Raw genomic sequence first — 22399 nt, forward strand, 5'->3', positions numbered from 1 at the left:
AGCTCTGGAACAAACTTCACACAGCCAATGTTATATTCAGTAAGGAGTCCAGATTCTGCCTACAATAGTTGGATGAAAAGGTTAAAAGGTGGAGAAGACGCAGAGAAAGCTATCCTGATTATGCACTAATAGGTTAACACCTTAGGTGGAGGAAGTGTGACGGTGTGGGGCAGCATCTCCCTCGCTGGAAAAAAAGGCTTTTAATCATGGGAAGTAATCTCAATGCAGAGAGATGTCTGCAACCAGAGGCAATCCCATATCTCGTTGCCATGGACAACCAAACTTTGACCTCCATGTTTATCCCAGACTACCTACTGCCTGCAGTCCTGACCTCAACCCTGTTGAAAACTTGTGTGATCAGTCTGGGCGTGCTGTTTGTGCCAAACTCTTGAAGAATGGGATATCATCCCACAGCAGTGTGTGACCAAGTTGGTCACCAGCATGAGTAGACTGTGGCAGGCTGCTGTGGTGGTGTATGTTTGTCCATATGCTACTCAGGCCCCTTTTTGCTAAATGAATCCATTTTTAAAATTGCCAATATGTTTCTTGTTTCTTCAGACTTCAATCACCCAATCCATTAAACGACACCGAAGAAGAGTCAGCAGCAGAATAAGCTGTTTGGCATTGGCAGAGAAGATTTGGCAAGTTTTTCATGGACACAGCCCACACACTCAACTCTGCTGCTCAACTCACAAATGCATTTGTCTTACAAATGTGGCATGATTTAAGGGGAAATAAACTGGCTTTCCAACAATATAAGATTGACTGCCAAGAAACATCGTCACAGCAAAAACAAAGTGTGAAGTTTAGTTACATGTACAGTTTGGCTTTCTGCAGGAAAGCTGACAAGTGGCTGTTTGTTTCATTTTAAAATATTGCAAGATAAGATTAAACTTACAACCTGTTTAAGAGTGCATAAATTCATATTGGTATGTGTTCCTCTTCATCAGCCAACAACCGTGCATGTAACAGTTTTCTGTTTTTTGTGGAGTTTTCGCAGAACTGATCTCTCAACGTGCAGTCATTGGAAGGTGAGTTAGGCCTTCCACCAGCAGGGGGCAGTAATGCTTCACAGTTGTGAGCTGAACCTTGTAAGATCGGTTTGCATGTATTTAGTATGTATTTGTATTAATGTGAGATTTGGCAGGGGGCGAGAATAAAGAAAAAAACAAGTAAAAATGTTGCATTGGGCGCTTCAGTCGATTTCTTTTCTTTGTGTACAGACTGTGATCAGCTGACCTGCTGCTGCGCTGACATTTAGTGCTCTTTGCGGATTTAGCCAGCTGAAGTCAGATATAAGTAGATGTTACATGAGCTGTATGACTGATTCCCAACTCCTGGATAAGACAAAGCGACTATAAAAGGTAACCAAGATGATCGGATCAGTGTTACCTTACACTGAGCAGCTACATCTATATTTTTATATACAGCATAAACCTGCTCTTGTTCTCCAAACAGCTGTTGTCCTGTGGCACAATCATTACATCATGTTCAGAGCTGTGTCTCTGAACATGTTGCACACCCCAGGGCAGCAGCAGCAGTCTCCCTCGCTCTGGACACGCACAGTGATTCACAACTGTTGTGTTTTCAATATGTCCCAGTTGCACAATATTGCATCACTGAATGCACACTATCCCAATCAGTGAGAATCTTTACCACAACATTTAGCTTTTTCTAATTCAATAAAAATGAATATTAAACGAGTTTAGATTAATATTTATCTTTTTTTAATGAAAAAGTAAGAACAAAACAAAAAACAAATAAACATTTTAATCTAAGAAATTGATCAAACAAGCAGCTGTGAAGCCGAGCTGTTTAGGGCAAGGTGCTTTTGTTTTTGTTGCTGTAGCGCCCTCTAGTGACCAAAGGAAAAAGCGTTTTCCCAATAATTGTGCCACCACTTTTGTGACATGTTGATATTGATATATATATGACATATTTGATTAAATCTCCAAAAAGTTATAAGAACATACATTCAATTTCATTTATATAGCAGCAAATCGCAACAACAGTCACCTCAAGGTGCTTTATAGTGTAAGATAAAGACCTTACAACAATATGAGAGAAAACCTCAACTAACAAATGACAAATGACCCCCGTTAGATGTAATGATTAAATACAAACACACAGAGTGAAGAGTTCAGTGAAGAAGAAACAGTCGGTCCCATCATAGTGTGCTGTTAACTGTGCCTGTGCCTTTACTATGCATATGAAAATAGAAACTGTGAAACCTGAAACTCCAAATTTAAACAAAAACGGGCAAATAGCTCAAAGGTTACACAATAAAAAGCTTCAATCCTTTGGTGAAACTAGAGTGCTTAAGGCAGAAACATGAAAAACAACAGAAAGGAATCAGGAAATGGTTTGACTAATACGAGTCTGATAGAGGATACACCACGATGATGAAGGAAATAAAGGTTAGTATTTGCAATTACACCTGCACCCGCTGACAGAAACAGAGAGAGGCTGACAAATTGTTGTAGCGTCAGCTGAGTGCTGCACCTTGTGGCACAGCATGACCCAGCTGTTTTGGCACGTGGGGTCCTAAAACGACTGAATATGCAGAAATAATCCTTGCTAATAATAACCTGCTATGCACATACAATATGTTCTGGGCAATTATATGAAAAACAGTCCAGTGATTATTTTAAGGGATGAAGACAAGGATCATTTCAGGATTGTCCCCCCTCCAAAAAATAGAAGATGCAGGTAAGTGATTGAAAATTCAAAGTTCCCCCCAATTTATTTTGGGACCTTTTAAAAACTCTTGTTTCTGAGTTTTCAAACTGCTCACCTCGTGCACGAACCATTTTGCAGATTGAAAATCTATTACACAGAGCATCTTCCTTCCTTTTGGCTCAGAGGCAATTTGAATAAACACAGTGATTCCATGTGAACCCCACCTGCCTCTGTCTGTGTAAGCCTGTAATGAAAACAAATGAAACACACAGGCAGCCAGCTCCAGCATGATGCATTCATGCAGCTGGCCAACACCTACAATGACAGCTCATTAATTATTCAATTTATAAGCTGCTCGACACACACACACGCGCACACGCATGCACACACAGTGCACATCAGGTCAGGTGTATAGCGTAGAGACAGGAAGGAGAGCTTTGTAGAGTCTAAAACAAGTCTTTATTGGTCAATATACAGGAAGCAGTGGGATGACCACTAAAGAGAGAGAAATCCCAACCACAGAGTTTACAAAAAGAAAAAGAAACTGATATATAAAATAAGTGTCTTGAACATTTTTACAGGGTTTGTTATTATATGTAAAAGAACCTTTTTTAAATCTTTAATCTTCAGAAGCATATTATGACAAAGAGGGAGAGAAAAAGGAAACAAGGCAGTTATTTCACAATGATGACATCACAACCACAGGCCAACAGAAGGAGGGACAGGTGAGCAGGACACATAGTATCAGAGAGCTCAGTGAGAGAGGTCGTCATAGATACTGTCCACACACGAACGTGTGACCGGTGCTTTCCTGTGAGCAGAGATGGGAATGTCACGGTTTCTTTTAGCTTTTAAACAAACTGGAATTTAATTTTGTCAGAGTGAGTGTTAATCAATAATGACGCCGGTACAAAGAGGAATGACTGTAAGTGAAGTATCCACTTCTTCTTGTAGCTGTGGTGAAGTTGTGCAGGAATGTGGATATACTGTATAAGCGCTGCTTCTTTTCTCCTAAATTTACCACCGTTTCTGTCAACATCTACGCACGACTTCAAACGGGCGCTCCGACAACTTTGCACAATGAATTTACTTTCCTTTACATGAGGGATAAAAACAGCACGCTGATATCTGTGGGTGTCCTTTGCTTTGACATGAAAGCCTGTGTTACAAGCTGCAGATGTGGACTTCTGCAGCCAGTTTCACAGACGCGCCTGTTGCAACTGAACAAAATGGGAAAGAAAATCCTACTTTGTTGGTTTTGCTAAAGGCGAGATCCTACAGTATATAACTCATTATAAATTGTTGGCATCAAAAGCTATTTTATTTGCTCAAGGACGCTGTACACAACATAAGACATCACAGCGGCCTGACTCTGAGACAAGTCTAACTAGATAAACTCGTGACAAGTTAGGTGTTTGTGAAACCGGCAGGTCTAAGATGAGATGCTACTGACTGATAGATGGGAGGTGCAATGTATATTGTTTCTGGAAAATGATCAATACTAGGCACTAAAGTCAGGATATTATAGCCTGTTCTGCATCAATTCTATATCTGTCTCTTATATCTGGAGTACCCCTGTTTCTGTGCACCGATCCTTTATGGTAGGTCCATAATTGCATAGAGGACTCCCTTTACTATGGATAAAACCAAAGGAAACATGGGGTCATAGTGGCAAACTGCAACATTTCTGTATCACTGCATGTGCTGAGTAAAAACCAAAGTTAGCTACTCCTAAACAGTAAACATTTGGGCCACAGCACGGATAGATCTGGCACACACACACACAGATGCAAACAATCAGCTTCTAAGCTAATGGAAAAGTGACTGTTTTAGCTTCAAGATAATCCAAAGAAGAAAGATTCAGTTCAAAAATTGATATTTCTACTTTGTTCTGTACATGCAGTAAATCAGGACAAATGTGGAATGTTTCTCTTTAGTGTCCAGGCCACAGAACCACAGACTTTAAGGACATAAACGTGTTGTGGTTGAGAAGAGAGGAAACACAGAGAGAGCACAGCTATGTCATACCTACTATCAGGGCCATGGGAATTCTACGTAAAGATGTTACAGATACATGAACTAGCTGATGCGTAGATGGATAGACCTTGCTGTTAAATTGTTAAAAACAATCAGTTTGATGGATAAAAGATTTAAAAGTAACGGAGGATACGATACACATACTGAACACTGGGATAAAAGTCAATTTTAAGCTTGTGTTTCGTATCAGTGTCACATCATTTAAGATCTGGCTCGTGGCTCAGAGTTTGGGACTGAATTTATAATGTGCCCACATAATAAATGACTCGACTGTGCTTGTTTGACATATTTTTCTCTGCTTTACTGGTTGTGACGTGAATAATGATGCACACACAGACAACGATTTCCATTCAGTCATACGCCATGTTTGACTGCGTCCAGCAGGGGGAGATGTTACATTAAAAATGACAACATGGGAAGATTAGAAGAGTATTTTCCAGCAACAGATTGTAAATTATTTCATCAGTGTGTGTGTGTGTGTGTATACCTTTACAGAGCATGAAGGAATGTCTGGTTGATACGTGTGTGCTGTGTATTTTTATGTGTGTGTCCGATGAGAATGTGCATGAGCGTGTGTTTGTGCACATATGTGTTAATGTTTACATGTTCGTGATCAGTATGTTATGGAGGAACTGTCCCATCCGAGTTTCCCCTTCTGCTTTCTCTCTTTAGCAGCTTCTCTCCCTTCATCATCATCTTCCTCTTCATTGCTGTTCTCCGACTCAACACTTGTCACTCCTCCCACCAGCTCTTCCTCCTCCTCTTCTTCCTCCTCCTCATGTTCTTCTTGCCTTACCTCATCACCCAGAGCCTGAGGTCCTCCTATGTTCTAGAGAACAACAAACAAAAATCAGCGTATAAACGACACAACTGCAGGTACGTTCATACTGTTAACAAGTACTGTGGACATTATCTTCAGTCTTCCACTCTGTCCTTCTTCTAAAGAAAATACCCTGATAATGGCATTAAATGCTAAACCACATCTTTCAGAGTTACCTCCATGGGGTTGACAGTGATGGTGAGCGCAGAGTTGTCCCACTCTTCCTCAGCATCTTTGACCTCATCTTCGTCCTCTCTCGACCCTTCCTGATGTGTGGCGTGGATCCTGTAGACTCCAATAACCACGATCACTACCAGTGCTGCGATACAAACCACGATAACAACTGTGGCTGCAGGAGGTGCCGATCCTGTAAAAAACAGTGATTAAAGTCATTATGCGCACACACACACACACACACACACACACACACACACACACAATAATAATAATAACAGTGGTTTCCTATGATACTCATCGTTTCCCTTAAGTTCTCTAACAATCCTGTAAAAAACGAATGAAAATGCTTTACATCGGAGTAACAGAGTACAAGTAAACTAAATGTTCAATAGAATCATAAATTAGAAATTGCAGTGGGGCCACAGTAGTGACTGAATTTACAATTTTGCTATTCAACTGTTTATTTACTGTTATGTTATCTATCTTATGTATCTTCTTTGCTAAACAACACAGTTAGCTAGCTTGCGTGCATTTATCAAACACTTGGTTTTTATACTTTTAGCTATATTCCAACTGTTAGTTTTTAGTAAGCTACCTTCCTGATCAAAGCTTTCAATCAGTTGTTTTCAGATTAGTTTAGCTAATGTGTCCATGTCCTCCCCCCCAGCTCACGCAGAAGTACCTCACGGGGGAACCTTATTCCCTGGTTGGAAAACATCTCTTGTTTAAAGCGAGTTCTTCCTTTCCACAGTGACCAACTACTGCTCAGCTTTTATCCTGTCTTCCAGGACAGGATAAAAGACAGCATGTCTCATTCACACAAGTATTTTTCTATATCTAAGTGCTTTCTATCTATCTCACATCGGCACACATTCTCACTCCAGTGAACACATCAGCAGCAACTGAGTGTTCACTACTTTAATCAAACCACCAACCTTTCAATTAGTACACGACCTGCTCTACCTCCTGAGAAACAGTCACCCACAGGCGACCGTTGTTAAGGACCAGCGCTTTATAAATGAACTGGACTCTATTTGTGTCTTACCTGACATGTGAGAGTTGAGCGAGTGCATCATGAGTGGGTGATGGACGGGTCTCATGTACTGGGGCTGGACAGCCATGTGATTGGCGTGCTCCACAGGTGCCGAGTGGTGAAGAACACTGACCTATGCAGAACAAATAGAAGACGAAACAGGATAACATTGAAAGATAAAACAAACAAACCATAAAAATAAGACAGAGACACTTGGTAGATAAGAATGTATATATATCAAACTCACCTCCAAATTGAACTCGTTGCTGGTGTAGCGACCGTTGAGCTCCGAACAGGTGAGTCTGAACCTCCTCTCACTCAGATTGGCTGGTCGCCAGTTCCTGTAGCGCACTTGCCTCAGTGCCTGCTCATAGTGAGCCATGGAGTCCACACCTTGTAACACAGAAAAAGATTTATGCCTTACTAATATCCAACACATGTCATGAAGCAGAACTGCATATTGGCGACATAAATAAGCCTGTAATTAAACGACAGGGACATGTCTCAGGGACCTTTACATCTTTCTTAATGTATGATCGTCTGACTGCTGATTAAAGGGCACGCCATTTTCCAGATTTTTCCCTAAGATGAGACTGCAGAAGGTCACACAGCCTACCATAAATTGATATTCCAGAGGTGGAGTTGGTGGCATCAAGGTGTTTTCCCAGCAGAGCACTGTGTTGAATCTCTAGACTTTCTCTGTCTGGATTCAGTTCTTCTCCAATTACCAGAACATCACAGTAGTCCAGATTGTGCATTACCTCCATCACTCCTGGCCTGCGGGCTGCATGCACGCACACAAAATCACACAAGTGTGAAAGTGTTTGAAATGATAAGATGTCAAATATCCAACACATATATGGTGGAATATAAAACACCTCAACAGAAAGAAAAGCAAAAGATGATTGTAAATTAACTAAAGCATCATTAAGATGCACATATAAGCTGAGAGCATCTATAACAGCCCACTCACGTCCACCGAAGCCATCTCCCTTCATTACTGTGCTTGTGATGTGAAGCTCTTTGAAAGGTGCCACACCCAGCGGGCCCCGGAGGTCGCTGGCAGGCCTGACGAGTCGATTAGATCCAGCAATGGTGATTCTCGGTTCACTGGGCGGCAGCACCATAACTACTGCCTTGATGTCTGGGATGGAGAGACATGTGTCCTCTCCGAAACACCTGACACACACACACAGACACACACACACACAGAAGAGGAGAAGAAAAGGTTACAGGGTAGGACAGCACCTGTGTTGCTGCCTCACTGCTTACGTCTCTTGATTTTACTGCGGCGTATTTGCTTTTGTATAATTTAAGTACCGCAGCTCTGAGTTAAAGGCTCAGGGAGCGACAGGGACATTTCTTTATTCCAACTGAACCTCACACACTGCAAACCAATAAGCACAGCAGGCTAACAGTAAAATAGCAAAAATAAAAATCTTAAACCATAAACAGTGCTAGGTTTGGTTGAAAATATGGTTTTTGTGTTCATGATGTTAAGAAAAAATGTTTTAAAGGCCTAAACTTTTAGGGCTAGATAATAAAAAATGTATCTGAAATACATTTCTGAGGGCACACACACACTGATAGCGTTCAATATCACTCCTTCAATTTCCAGCTTCAATCTCATCATCCTTGAAAATACTCTTCATGTACTCTTCCTTCAAATTTACCCCTACAACATTTCACTTCTGACGTTACTGTGAAGAAGTTTCAAGGCACCCCTCATTTCTTTATATTTTACTTCAAACTTTAAGGCTTTCCGAAGGTCTTTCAAAGTTTTTCTTTGGATGTTGGCTGCTTTTTCACTTGTTTTCCGTCCTTATACAAAGGTACCAAACTCAAGGGATGACCCAGTGTTGTAATAGACAACTTAGTAAAGAAACAATTTAAATTGCATCTTTGGGCACTTTGTTACTAGCAGCCTGACACAAACACATATTTTGTTGCCATTTGTTTAGTCGACTCTACAAAAAATGTCAACACAGTCTGAAATAAAATCGTATTTTTTGTACCAATGAAGTGATTTCCAAAGAGCTGTTAGCCAAGTGCTTGACATATCTTGGCGTGGGGTGCAGTGTGTCAAGTGGAAACAAAAGAAGTGGCACACACACCAAAAAAAGCTAGAAATGGTCTCAGTGGAAGAAGCCATTCATAAGGGAGGAAACAGGAAGAATCATCTAAACCGAATGCAACCAACATCCAAAGAAGAGCTTAAGAACTACTACATGCTTTATTCCCATGTATGTTTGGATCACTGCACTTTTCATTGTCATGCCCATCTTCCTAGCGAAATATAAAAAAATAAAGGGTTGGCTCTAGACTTTTGCGTAGGATTGCATGCAATAAAACCTCTTTTTAAGTGCTAATGTATTTAGAGCTTTTTAAGATTATTTTAATTTCAATAATAATAATTTTGGGGCTGTAAGAAGATTTCTGCAGTGCTAACAGTGCCTGCCCATTTCACACCAGTATGAAGAAAAAAACTAACAGTTCAAACTTAGAAATTTATGCATATTCAATCCCTCTTAGCGAAAAACTGGTTTAGAAAATACGTTTTCAGGGGCTTTAAGTGGCCGCTGAGGTGCTTTGTTTGTGCAATCAATTTCTACTAAGGCATCATAATTGATTACCACTTCTGAGGTTTGTTGGATTGCCAGAACAGGCTGGCAACAAAAAAGAAAAACTGGCAAGAATACCAAATTCTCCATTGAGTTTGTTTTACCCACTCATCAAACAGGCCAGCTGCTTTATGAAAACATGTACAGTGCATATCAATTCAAAAGATTTTCTTTCAGTTTTTCCTGTTAAAAATCATTTCCATCGCTTTATCACGAGAAAATCTTTTCTATTGTGGACAAAAATTCTATGAAAGGATGTGAATTTCATTTTTATGTCGGTTTTATTGGGTTGTAAGTAGATTATATCACTATAGAAAAACCCAGTTTCAACTGGACTTAAGTTGAATCGGTGTGATTAGGGAAAGCGAGCAACCATGAACTCTCACCTGCACATAAAAACATCCCACTTACGTATAAAGAAATGAAATCCACAAAAGGGATGTTAGCTTTTGAGGTCTCAGATCAATCTTGGCTTGTTACCTGCCTTGACCACATGGCCTCTAGTGCATCACTTTGAAATTTGTCCGTGTGTGTGTCCTGGAAACAACACTGCTGTGGGAACTACTACACAGCAGTGTGGTAGTTCCCACAACAGTGGGTACAACCGCTGAGTACTATTTCAGTCTGTTTGTGTGTACACTGTCAGCGCGACAGGGTTGCCACCCTTCAAGAAGCAGCCTCCAAGCTGGACACAGTCCAACTCATGGATGCTAACAAAAGGGTGCCAGAAATCTCAGAACTTTACACCCCTGTCCAACATCATTTTTAATGTAACTACACATATCAGGTGTTTTTGTACCTGTTGTACAGGCAATATTTTAAAGATGGATATGGCCCAAGAAAATGTTGATAAGCTACTTATGCTGCCAGACAGGGCTTGTGACATGGAGCAAACACCCGCGGCTTTAAAACAACACAACGTCTTAAAGAATTTTCTGAACACTGTATGTGTTATGTGACTACATATTGTTGTTTTTTTCCCTATTCACGGACTGCGGATTCAACATATCTGCTGAGTGCAAAGGCGGATCTATCTGCCGTTATCTCGAGGAGCGCAGTGAAGTGTTGTCAGAGTCAGACAGCCTCTATTGTTGCTCCTGGAGCTCGCCTCACTTTATCGACCAGCACGAAGCTGATTTGACCCGCCTGCGTTTGCTGCTCAACAAACGAACAGGTGCTGCATGGCTGTGGAGACAAGACGTAAGAACATGTACCAAGCACTCAAGCTAGACACAAGTCTCTCTCTCTGGGACAGTAAGCAATATCTATATATGCAATCAAGCATGTTGCATTCAATGTGCTACAGCTTAGTGCTTTGAGGCAGATCGGGTCAGACATGAGCCCCGTAGAGGAAATCCATATCAGTACTGGGATGTAATAATGATCCAATAAGAAACGCAGGAATGAGTTAGTCTCAAAGTAGTAATTCAAACATGGGTGCCACTTACAATTACCACTGAAATCTTAAAAAAAGACATAATTCACTATTCATTATCGCACAAGATAAAAAAAGATTATTTGAATGTTTCGTCTCAAAGGGAAAGAGAAAGTGAATTCTCTGAATTTGTTTAACAAAACCCTCAGTTGTATCTTTTTTAGTTTGTTAACAGTTAACAGTTGGCGGTGCATGCACACTATATATATATATCATACAGGTACACATCATCTGTCTTGGTCTATGCACGGGAAAATAAATAATCAGCCTACTACTTGTCTATTCCATCAACTACATTTAATATATAATGTAAGGTTTCGGTCTAGTGGTGAAAATATAGAAAATATCAGCTCACCAAAAGCCAACCGAATATGAATCCAAATTCATGGACACGTTTGTCTGTTTGCAGTACTGGGAAATAATAACATGCAGGAGATTTCTGGACAAGTACTTGAAAGAGCGGCAGGTTGAGTGACTGGCATCATCATCCTGAAGTGCTGCTGCTACTAGTGAACAAAGTCAATTTAATCAAGTCAAATCAAATCAAAGGCAGAGATAGAAGCACAAGAAGAGAGAGGGAGAGAGAAGAGGGAAAACATAACAAAATAGACTCGAGCAATATGGTCTTTGCAATCACCAGGGACAGCTGGCCTGCTTATTGGTTTAATAGTTTTTACACTAATGATCCACCCTACGCCATCTCACTGAGAGCTCGGCTCTGGCAGCTGCTTTGCTCACCACTGTTTCTGTTTGTAGCTGTTTGCATTGCCTGTGACCACTACCCATCTTATGCTGACCACCTTCTTTAAACATTTTACGTTAGATTTCTGGGGATTTTCACAAACATTAAAATGTCAGAAAGAGTTTAAATCTTAATGTCTAAAGAAACAGGCAGAAATTAAAAAACAAAACAAAACGCAGAAGCATTAAATGTGCAGCTGTTCTGCACATCAAACAGGTCCCTAAATCGCTCCATTACACACTGAATGTAAGAACGGCTATCTAATTTTAACAGTTGCAGGGGGCGGCGTGTTGATGCTGTGGTTTGCTTTTGGGTAAAAAAAGGTTTTAGGTTCGAACATGCTGGTCAGCTCATGCCTTTTAGTGATGAGTTTGCTTGTTCCTTCAGTGCTTGCATGAATATTTTCCTTTTCCCCATTGCAGCTGGGATAAGCTCATTAGGCTAATGTGGGGTGACATACTCCACTATGTTATCTAGCTAATAATTATATAGCCTGTGTACTGAAAACTACAGAGGTGTGAGTTCCACTGCAGGAAGCTAAGCTAATGACCAAATCACTATACATGAAGACATCTCAGGACAAGATTTAATGCTTTATGTTATGACAGGCTGTTTTATGTCTCCAGTAAATGTTTGTGCACAAAACATCCTGAGTATTCCTCCTCCATGAATAAATCCGGTCCCACGAGATTTCCACAAGATGTGTGCGTGCTTGCACAGCGAGTACCAGTCTCTCAAAGTCAATGCACCCCTGAGCAAGATGTTAACTCACAGTACTTCCAGCAGAGCTGCTCCAAAGCTGAGCTCCTCAGTTATGAACAGGTGCACGAAAGCTGGATGTTTAAAAGCCATGGCGTGTGTTTCGTCTCTTAAATAGCTGAGATAAAAACGCACTGTCAGAGTAAATGTGCACTCACTGTACTGTAGTGGTGATATGCAGCCGTCGGAGGCCTGGTGTGGGGAACTGGCGAGAATTGATGTAGGAGACCTTGGTCATGGCCGTGTTGATGCTGTCCACATCTTCTCCTTCCACCACCAGCACAGACTGGGCCGGGTTAAAATGAAACTGGGAAAAACCAACAAACGACTTGTTCTCATTCAGATTCAAAAGTAAATCAATAAGATGATGAGTGGAGGTTTTATCAAAAAGCATGTAGATGTGGACGTCTTAAATTCAACTCCATTATATTCCAGAGATGGAAATGAAAGCGCTTTAACTTAAAAGCGGCACATAAATAAGTTATGGTGCTTTCCTTCTTCCTTTTAGACCAATACAAATGCAGTTGGCTGTTACTGCGGAGAAATAAGTTGAATGAATCCATTTTTTCCACGCACCTTTATGTCCTTAGCGAGGCTTTCAAGGGAGTTAATATCAAGACCTTCTTTGCAAGCCTGCAAACAGGAGATAACCTTCTGGGTTTCGATGCGACCCGGTCGGATCGTCAGACCCGACAGGCTACCACGGAAATACTGAGTGAACCTTGGGGTTGCTACCTCACCACCTAGTGGGGAAGAGAGAAGATATATGATGTATGAGAGGAGAAAGAAGAGAAAAGAAGAGGAAAGTACAGACGTAACAATATGGAGAAGAAAGCCAAGTGAAAAAGGGGCTAAAATACTGAAAATGTGTCTGCTTTTCTAAGGAAATATACAGAAACCATGGAGAGCTATTTCTCTCAAACTTTTAGATTAAAAGAAAAACATGAAAAAAAATTACATCAGCGCCAGCATGAAAAAAAGTACTTTGATTACTTTGAAAGTAACATTGCTCTTTAAATAGGTGTTTAAATAGGTTTAGGTACAAATTTTTAGGTTAGGGATGTGAAATGTACACATACATTAAGTGCTGTACACTCTAGATAAGCAAGAAAAGCAGACATCATGACCTACAGAATATAGTCTGCAGTATTCAAGGAAACATCGCAGGACGCAACAGAACAGCTGATTTTGACAGCTTGTCACATTGGATTTATGACTTTGACAGATGGTAGTGTGAGTTTGACCTAAAATGTTCTGCAACTGCCACAGCCGGTGGGAAATACAAACTAACCATTCATATAAGCTAAATAAAACCAGTAAGTGGAAGCCAACACCTTGGCACAGTCCTCTGTGTAAAAGGTATCACAGCAGTACAGGCTGTGGAGGTCTGTCAAGCCCTGACATCTTCTTAAGAGTGCACTTTTTTCATATGGAGAGCGTAGCAGATTTTCCTGTCAGCTCTGCCCCGTGGTACAATTTTACCACTTCTTATGACAGGTGTAATTTCTATACAGGTCTAACCCCCCCCCCTTAAGGTAAATTACTTCCTGCCTGAGTCTTTCAGGCCAGTTATGGCTTACGTGTTTGAAAATTCTCGTAAAAGGTGACAGCTCCTCTTAGAGTAATGCAAAAATGGTGGATGTCGCTCTATTTGTAGTTCATAATAAACCGAGTGTCACAAACAAGTATGTCACAGTAGCAATGAAATATTTACACAGTCTTTAATTGAATTGAATAATTGAATGTCCAGTTCTAGAATTTGATCATTATTATTTTTACTGAAACATATTGATTTTATTTTATCTGGGAAAATGACTTAACTTGTTTATTAACCCAGACAAAAACAGTGTATGTATGAAGTGGTCCTCTACTGGTGCTTCTTATTCAGTGCTTCCCCCCCTTTTCATTTCCAACTGAATATAACTTTTTAGCATTGCAGAATACTGACTCAGCAGTTTTGTTATTTAAAGTTGCTCACTCGTTTAGCAGAGCTAGGAGGTTCTCCTGGGACAGAGCTATTCTGTACAGAGGCGCTCGGGGGAATTGTAGACAGACACTGCAGATAATATTCAGAACTAGATGGCCTGCACAGGGCTGCAGGCATCTACTCCCTCAGCTCAGTCAGTGTGAATCATACAAGGGTGTATACATGTGGAGCTGAGAGAGAATGCTCAGCAGCAGTTCCTGCATCACATATTGTAACAGAAAATGTATTGTTGGTATGTGTAAGAGGAGGTCTGTATGACACGATGTTCTGACTTTATCTTTGAAGGTAGAAGGTTAGCTGAATAAGTTAAATGAAAGCAGACATGCTTAAACTTATAGATTTTGTTTCAATTAACCTAACGACAACCAAATCAATAAACCTTTGATTGATCTGGATGTCTTATATGTCTGTGTGCTGTGCTACCTCAGACTTTAGTCCAAAAACAAACAGGCTGAATCATTAGTGTTCAATTTTTTATAGATGACATAGATGAAAAAACACTTAAAATTATTCCCCAGTTATCACAATTCTACACTAATGTTTCACATGAAAAAATACAAAAACTACATGCAAAAATCTTGATCCACCTCTCATTTCTTTACATTCTGCAAATGGAAAATGGACAACATGCGGAGCGATTTGCAAACAAACATGTGGATACAGTATATCAGAGAAAAAACAGAGCTTTGGATGTTGGCTGATTGCACTCTGCTTCAATAATGTTGAGATTTGAGCTCTAGGGAGGCCAATGTATGACTGATAATAATCCATTGTATGTTTTTCTATCCAACTATGCTTTTACTGTACTGGCAGAGTATGGGATCATTGGGCATTGTCATAGTGAAAAATTCAACTTTTGCCAATCAGATGCTTTCCAAACGGTGGATCAAAATCTGGCCGTAATTTGCGGTGTTTTTATCAATTTTGATAAGATCTCCAACACTGCTGGCTGAAATGAAGCCCCAAACCATGACAGAGCCTCCATCGTGCTTCACAGACTTATTGTTGTAGCTCTCTTCTGACAATTTATTGGAAATATTTCACTTTGGCTTAATCGCTCTGTAAGACCTGTTGCTATGTCTGTTAAGGTATACTTTTACTGCATTGACGGTGTGAAAGAAGTTGTTAATAATCAGACGGCTTCAAGATGGATCAAAATTTGATGATACTTTTCTCAGCACCATTGGCTGAATTGGCCACAAACCACAACAGAGCTTCCACCATGTTTTACAGATAGCTGTAGACACTCAGACTCACATTTTTGAGCCAAAAATGACAAATTTGGATTCATTCACTCCATAAGACCTGTTTCCACTGATTTTCTGTCCAGTTCTTGTGTAATCCGGCATACTTCAGCCTTTTCTCCATTTCCTTTCCTTAAGTACAGCTTCTTGACAGCCACTCTTCCACTGAGACCATTTCTGATGAGGCTTCAGTGAGCAGCAGACAGATGAGCTGAAGGGCCAGATATATCTCACAGGTACTGTGTCAGGTCTTTTATTGGATTGGCCGCCCCCCTATTTCTCAGAGATATGACTTTCAGATACTGGTCATCTCTTTTAGACAGTTTTTTAGGCCTGCCACTTCTTCTTTTGCTATGTTTTTATAGTTTTGTGACACTTAGTAGATATATCACAATCTGTGTCTACAGTGACATAGTGTTCCTTCACATACAAAATGCAATCTAAGTTTATTTTCCATACATAGGTGGACTCTTGTTGTTCTTATAGTACATTTCTTAAACCCATACACTCAGAGCAGAGATGGTGAGGATTGTGCATTTTGGAACACAGGTGTAAGTGGGAGCAGAGAAGGCCTAATTTGCCCGTCTATCATCTCCCTTTCTTTCTACCTGTGTAAAGGTTTTTCATCGCCAAGACATGTTTTCCTGCAAAATGACATCCAAACGTGCATCTATTTTACATAGATTTGCACAATCAATCCAAACGAAATAAAACAGAGAAGAGTAGACACTGAAGAGTACAATGCCAGATACTATAGCTAGCAGACCTTGGATACATGAGTTGTGACATTTTGGAAGATCATTCAGAAAACATTTTCTTAAAAATCCTCAGGAGAGATCTCCAGATTTCAAAGACATACTCTGCATTAAATTACACATTTGCCCTTGGACTGATGCTTTTAAGCAAATATGTTTCGTTCCTGTCTCATGTCCCATTCTTGTTTTCATTGTGATTCTCTTGCATTTTATTTGGGCAAACTGACTCATTAGCGCGCTCTAGGTCAATGCATGCGTATCAACATTAGAAAATGTTTGAATATTTCAAAAAACTGGATCTTGTTTGACTCTGTTGTCCTACTCAACTTTCTCTTGAAAGGCACACACACTAATCACACCAGTAGCCGCACGCGTTTCATTCACTCTTGTTTTGCTCCCGCTGCTTCGCTGCCATTACTGCGACACCTTGAAAGAGCAGAGCCATAATTAATGTTATTAGTTACAACTGCGCGTTTCCTATTATGACGAGTCAAAACGAGAAAGGTCTGGTGGATTACCTCCAGTCCAAGAATACATGTTTCTTTGCTGCCTTCTCAAAGGATTTCAAAAGGAGTACATTATGCTGCTTTCTTTTGATTGATGCCTTTCATTTCCCACATAAAATCGCCCCACGCTCTTTTTAAAGCTTCTTATTTGCTAAAATTTCTGAATACTGTGAGGGCTGCTTAAAAAAGTCCACACCCACGGCCGTGTCGCAGATTAAATGAAATGGGACGGCGAACTCACATTTGCCGTTCAAGCTCAACGACAAATTAATGCCACAGAAATCTGTTTAGACCCAACAACAGCCAAACCGTTCTCTGGGGTTAACCTTGTAAAGAAAACAACACGCATCTTCTTTTTGCTCTCGGGGCAGTGAAAAGTACAGTCTAAATGCCTTTTTATTCCACATGTCTCATCATTATGTTGTTGATTGTGGTGAAAGGGAGGATGGAGAAATGAGAGACTCTGAAAGGCAATCTTGCTCGCTAATGGCCTGCAAAGTTATCAGTTGCGGCTTAGTGAAGCTTAAAGCGGCTTCATTGGGATGTAATAGCTGGCAAAGTTGTCCTCCATTCACTCTAGCTAATCCTTCCTTCAGGGCTTTCTCTCACAATCAGAGATTCATGGAAAGAGGCGGCAAGAGAGGGCTGTATGAAGCAAGGAAGAAAATGATGACGACAGAAAGAAAATTGCAATCAGGCACAGGATGAAACGAAATTTAAGCAGCAACCAAAATGCCATCAGGATTGAAGCGTTGGATGATGCTGGCAAGGGTTGTGAATGTGATTTAGGCAGGCAGCAAGAAAAGGATCACTACTGTCTCTTTCTCATATGAAGCACTTTATTTTTGTAATTATTCAAGTAATAAACATGACAGCAGGGTAGCTTTTATTCAGTCCAACGCGATCTCTGCACGCTCCCGTTCCCTGTCGCTGGAAACGACGGCGCAGAATTTCCTGTTTGATACCCGCTCGGCTTGTGCCACGGGAAACAGCTCGCAGGCCGGGGATGTAAATGTTAGTCTCTTTATTTATTTTCGCCTTCTTTCTCACTATCTCCCTTTGTGATTCAAATGTAATTTTAAACATCTCTGGGCTGCTCTGCCTTTTTATTGATGCGGTTTCTTTATGCTTATGATATGTTGTCAGCATTTTTCAGGCTGGTAACAACCGCGCATTAAAAGAAAACATGTTTTTGACTGCTGCACCTGCAGTTTTCGCACAGACTATTCGGTTTCTTGGAGCATAATGCATTTCATTATGCATTTCAGTGGCCTGCAATGCACACACTGTGAAATGTATTGCTTTCAATAGCGTTCCTGCACAGTGCAATTATGTCACATGTTGAGTATTACATTGTATCAGAATACGCAAGACCTGCTTTCAATTTCCTGCTTTACAAAATCAGGACAACATATCATTTCCTTTTTTTATTTATCTCATTAAAGGGATGTATGCAGCCTTGAAACAATTAATTAATCCTGGTGCTTTTAAATAAAGCATTTAAAATGGCTGTTTTTCTATGCTTATGTATGATAAACACACACACACACACTGACCTTGCCAGCAGGCGCCCACGGTCAGCTGCGTATCGATCTTCGAGGCGTGGATCGGCCAGTCATCTGTCACTAGGTAGGGTTCGTAAGTCACGCCATCCACAAAAAGAGTCACTGCAGGAAATTCCACGTTGATTACATAATAGTGCCATTCCTTGTCACAGATCTGTAAAGCACAGAGAAAAACTGTCATATTGCTATGCTGCCAGTAAATTATATGTCCTCTTAGTACGCACTGAAACACGACAACAGGCCCGATTAAAACAGAAATGAAAAAGGGGCAGCTTTAAAAATACATTACTGAAGCAATTACACATCTTTTTTGGAGTTTTTTATTATTATTAGTATTATTATGGAGCGTATTGCCATGGGGGATTATGTTTATAGGGCTGCTGTTATGAACATGATGATGTTTACTCCAAACCCAAAAGCGCATCCTTGAATGCTCCCTGCCTTTCTACCTCCAATAAATGAGACGCATCAAATTCCTCTTCTTTTCCCCGGATCATTTGCTCCCTGTCGTCAGACCGCTAATGAGGTTTCCGTCTAATGAGCTGTTCATTAAAGGCACACGGTGAGTGACAAACACAGCTGTAGAAAGAGTCGCGCGTCACACAACTTTTATCAACCTTCACAAACATTCTAGATCGTGAGAACTTATAAAGACAGAGCCTGTTCTCTCGCTTTAGCCTTTCTGTGGGGCGTTTACACGCTGACTGGGTTCTCTTCACGTGCACAGTTCAAAGACATGCAGGTCTGCTTAACAGGTGATCCTAAACTAGATGTAGGTGTGAATGGTTGGATGTCTCTGTATGTTATTCCAGCTGCCACACTGGTGATCCGTCCAGGATGTACGCTGCCTGTCGCCATGTGACAGCTGGGCCCAACAGTGACCCTGAACTGGACAAGGGGAAGAAGCCAGTATGTGTTCCTGTTACACAGAATGGAGCTTTCTAATAAAACATGCAACGACTCGTGTTTTTTAGCAGCAACAACCAGCTTTAAAAACAATAATGAAATAATATTTTCTTTTAAGTCAATATTGTATCAAGTGGCTTCTTATTACACATCTGGCAGTTACAGAAAAAAGCTGCTTTAATTTGGAGCTGTTAGAGGCCATCTAATGAAATCTAATTTTTACAGAGGCCTTAAAAATAACAATACACCAGTGAATTCAAAGAATGGCTTCAACCTCGAAGAGCACTGCAATGATTCCAAGAAAAGTCACAGGTCTAATTAAAATATCAATACGTTCTTAGCATATTTTACTGTGACAAGACTCTGGCATTTTCTCTTAGTGCATGTTAGGACAACCTGCTGTCCTGCACAGTGCCGAACACAGTAAACAGCTATAGAAATGAGAAAAAAACAAAGTTTCATGTTTTATGCTGTTAAATGGGGGAGTACAAGTATAGTTTATGGCCCAAAGCAATAATGGTACAAACAGCGCTGCATGGGGCCCTGAACAACTTCTTTCACAAATAATGAGGCCACAGTGGCTGTTTTCTAAAATAAATATTTTCAAATGAAACTGCACTTTCTTTTAAAGGTTATTATTTCTGGGCACTTGAGGTAAATATAATTTCAAAGGTTGATTCTGTCTAGACAAGAAAAGGCCAGACTGTTTTAGTTGAATCAGTCTGGTGGGCAGGATTTGGTTAAAGATGGAGGAAAAGATTGGTTTGCATGGAGCAGAAAAATATCTGCTAATTTCAGATACGAAGAGAAAACATAACAGGTGGACGGAGGATTTCTCATTAAGGCCAAGTGGCCACACACACGGACACGGAGAATAAATTTCTGCTTAAGCTTACATATAAACTAATGTAGACGAAACCTTTGTTGGAGCAACTAAGAATCTCAAGGGATGTTAGCTTTATAACATGATATGCTGACAGAGAGGAGAGCCCAGAAACTGCTCCTACCCACTAGACCTCACTTTTTAAAACCACCTTCAGATGTGATGATTCAAAATGTTTTATTCGGATGTAGTCATCACAACCTACATTTTGGTAGCATGACATTCCTCACGTCATGCCTCTTTTCTTCTTCTTTTTTTTAACCTTCCTTTACTGTACATTAAGTGAAATATTCGGGCAAGTCACCCGTGTGTTATTAACAATGACAGTGTATTTTAGTTTCATCATCTCGCATTCAGGATTTGCACGGGTACTTGACTAGACAGGCAGAATGAATTGCCACTTTCATTTAGCCGCTGGTTGGCTGACTGCCTGCAGAGGTGAGTGCATGCCTCTACAATTATCAGCACTGTTTATGTGGGTGACTGTCTCCACTTATATGGCATTATACTGCATTTTCCTAGAGCTGTGACTATGTGGAGCTTATAAAAGCACAGTTTGGGACACCAGATGACTTACCCTCTGGGTGCAATGGCCACTGCCTCTTGGCTTCCATTGTGTCCTATCAAGGCTCTTTTCTATACTCTTGTCAATGATTACAGTTTGACTACAGATAGATTTAAAGGGGAAAAAACATGCTCAAATGATGTTGTTAGACTTGTTATTGAATTGATTGGCCGATACTGCTCAGACTACAAGCAGACAACAAACAGAAATCTGAAAATTTCTGGTGCAAAATTTTGCGTCTTGCCTACAGACTGTATATTTCTGTACAAATATCAATGCCACGTAGCAGATGCAAAGATGCAGTTTGTTTTAGTTTAAGAGCTAAGGATTATGAAAATGGCATTAGTTTGCAAATGGTTCTGAATGAGTAACAAAACTAGTAAACCTAAATCCTGTAACTGAAATCTATCCCGGTGACGCTATAGTAAATGATTCATCCTCGGGGAGAACAGATAGATATCTGCAATACATTTTATGCTGATCCATTCATTATTGAATTCATATTTCAGGTCAAAGTAGCAGACTGAGCCACAGCACAGACATGAACAGAGTTAGCATGGCTACAAATCCCTTCGGCAACTCTCCATTTCCAGACAAACTATAAAAAAGTTTTGCTGTAAGGCTGAGTTATTGTGTTGTGTGTTGCTGTTGCTTTTCTCTGCTTTTGATTATAATAACTGATGGAGTGGTTTCCAAACAGAAATAAAGACGAATAACATCTATTTTTATATGCAAGTTTTCGAACGCATGCACAGTGACTGCATGCTTTAAAAATAAATATCATGCATAATGATAATGCATAATCAGACTGTATTTGAGAAATATCTCAGCACCAAAGCATGACAGAGAATGTAAAACTGAATCTGAAACCTGAACCTGAAAGCTAAAAAAATGACTAGAAATATTACAGAAAGATCACAGATCAACTTTCTCGACTAGCTTCAGTGCGAAAATTTATTTGCACATATACTCGACTACTTCATCCAAGAAAGATTAGCTTCAGAATCCAATCTCTCACTGACTTTGTTTATGCAGCTGACTGTCTAAACTGTCTAAAATAAATCGTGCTCACATATTTAAAAATGCACACACGCACATCATTAGCAGATACCATCAGCAATTCTCTGTTGCAGAGCCATGTTTGTATACGCATTGCTTGTCTGATGACATATTAGTTAGTGTGAGCTTGAAAGTACTTCTCCTCTGCATCAAAGTAACGAGACAATGAATGCTGAAACAGTTTAATGAGCTGGTCCTCGGGCAGGTTGCAGACCTGTTTAGGATGGATGCTATCATCACAGCATTCCCACAACAGAAAGAGAGAAAATAGGAGAGACAGAGGCTGAAGTGCAGAGACATAAACATCACGTCTGCACTAACATAGAAGTTCAAAATGCATTTACAGTTTTCTTAACTTTTGGGATTTCCTACCAGGCTAAATTGGGGCATTTTTGGAAAATATTTTTCAGGTCGGTTACCTGGCAGTTGTTATTTTTGCAAATTTTTCCTTTCCTACTACCAATAAAAATAAAAACTTAGGTTATATTTTTCACCCTGAATGAAAGAAACATAAGAAACAGGACATACAGAAGACACAGCGGACAGACAAACAGTCCAATGATTCAAAAATCACTTTAACAACCTCCACAGAACATCATTTTTTTGTCGTTTTCCTCCATGAAACC

General features: G+C 40.2%; 1 protein-coding gene across 1 annotated transcript in view; it reads right to left on the reverse strand.

Moving 5' to 3' along the window:
• Window positions 1–3125: 3125 nt before the first annotated feature.
• Window positions 3126–22399, reverse strand: part of LOC102198559 (calsyntenin-2-like) — a 147972-nt gene continuing 128698 nt past the window's right edge. The window contains exons 10-18 of the mRNA XM_005721087.1: window positions 18352–18514; window positions 12880–13046; window positions 12462–12610; window positions 7720–7925; window positions 7363–7530; window positions 6994–7139; window positions 6759–6879; window positions 5713–5903; window positions 3126–5545 (exon numbers count right to left, since the gene is read on the reverse strand). Of these exons, the coding sequence (XP_005721144.1) occupies window positions 5330–5545; window positions 5713–5903; window positions 6759–6879; window positions 6994–7139; window positions 7363–7530; window positions 7720–7925; window positions 12462–12610; window positions 12880–13046; window positions 18352–18514 (1527 nt within the window). The 3' untranslated portion in view covers window positions 3126–5329. The remainder of the gene's footprint in view (window positions 5546–5712; window positions 5904–6758; window positions 6880–6993; window positions 7140–7362; window positions 7531–7719; window positions 7926–12461; window positions 12611–12879; window positions 13047–18351; window positions 18515–22399) is intronic.

Source organism: Pundamilia nyererei, unplaced genomic scaffold (assembly GCF_000239375.1).
Source record: "Pundamilia nyererei isolate P.nyererei 1_Seehausen unplaced genomic scaffold, PunNye1.0 scaffold00004, whole genome shotgun sequence".
Classification (NCBI taxonomy): Eukaryota; Metazoa; Chordata; class Actinopteri; order Cichliformes; family Cichlidae; genus Pundamilia; species Pundamilia nyererei.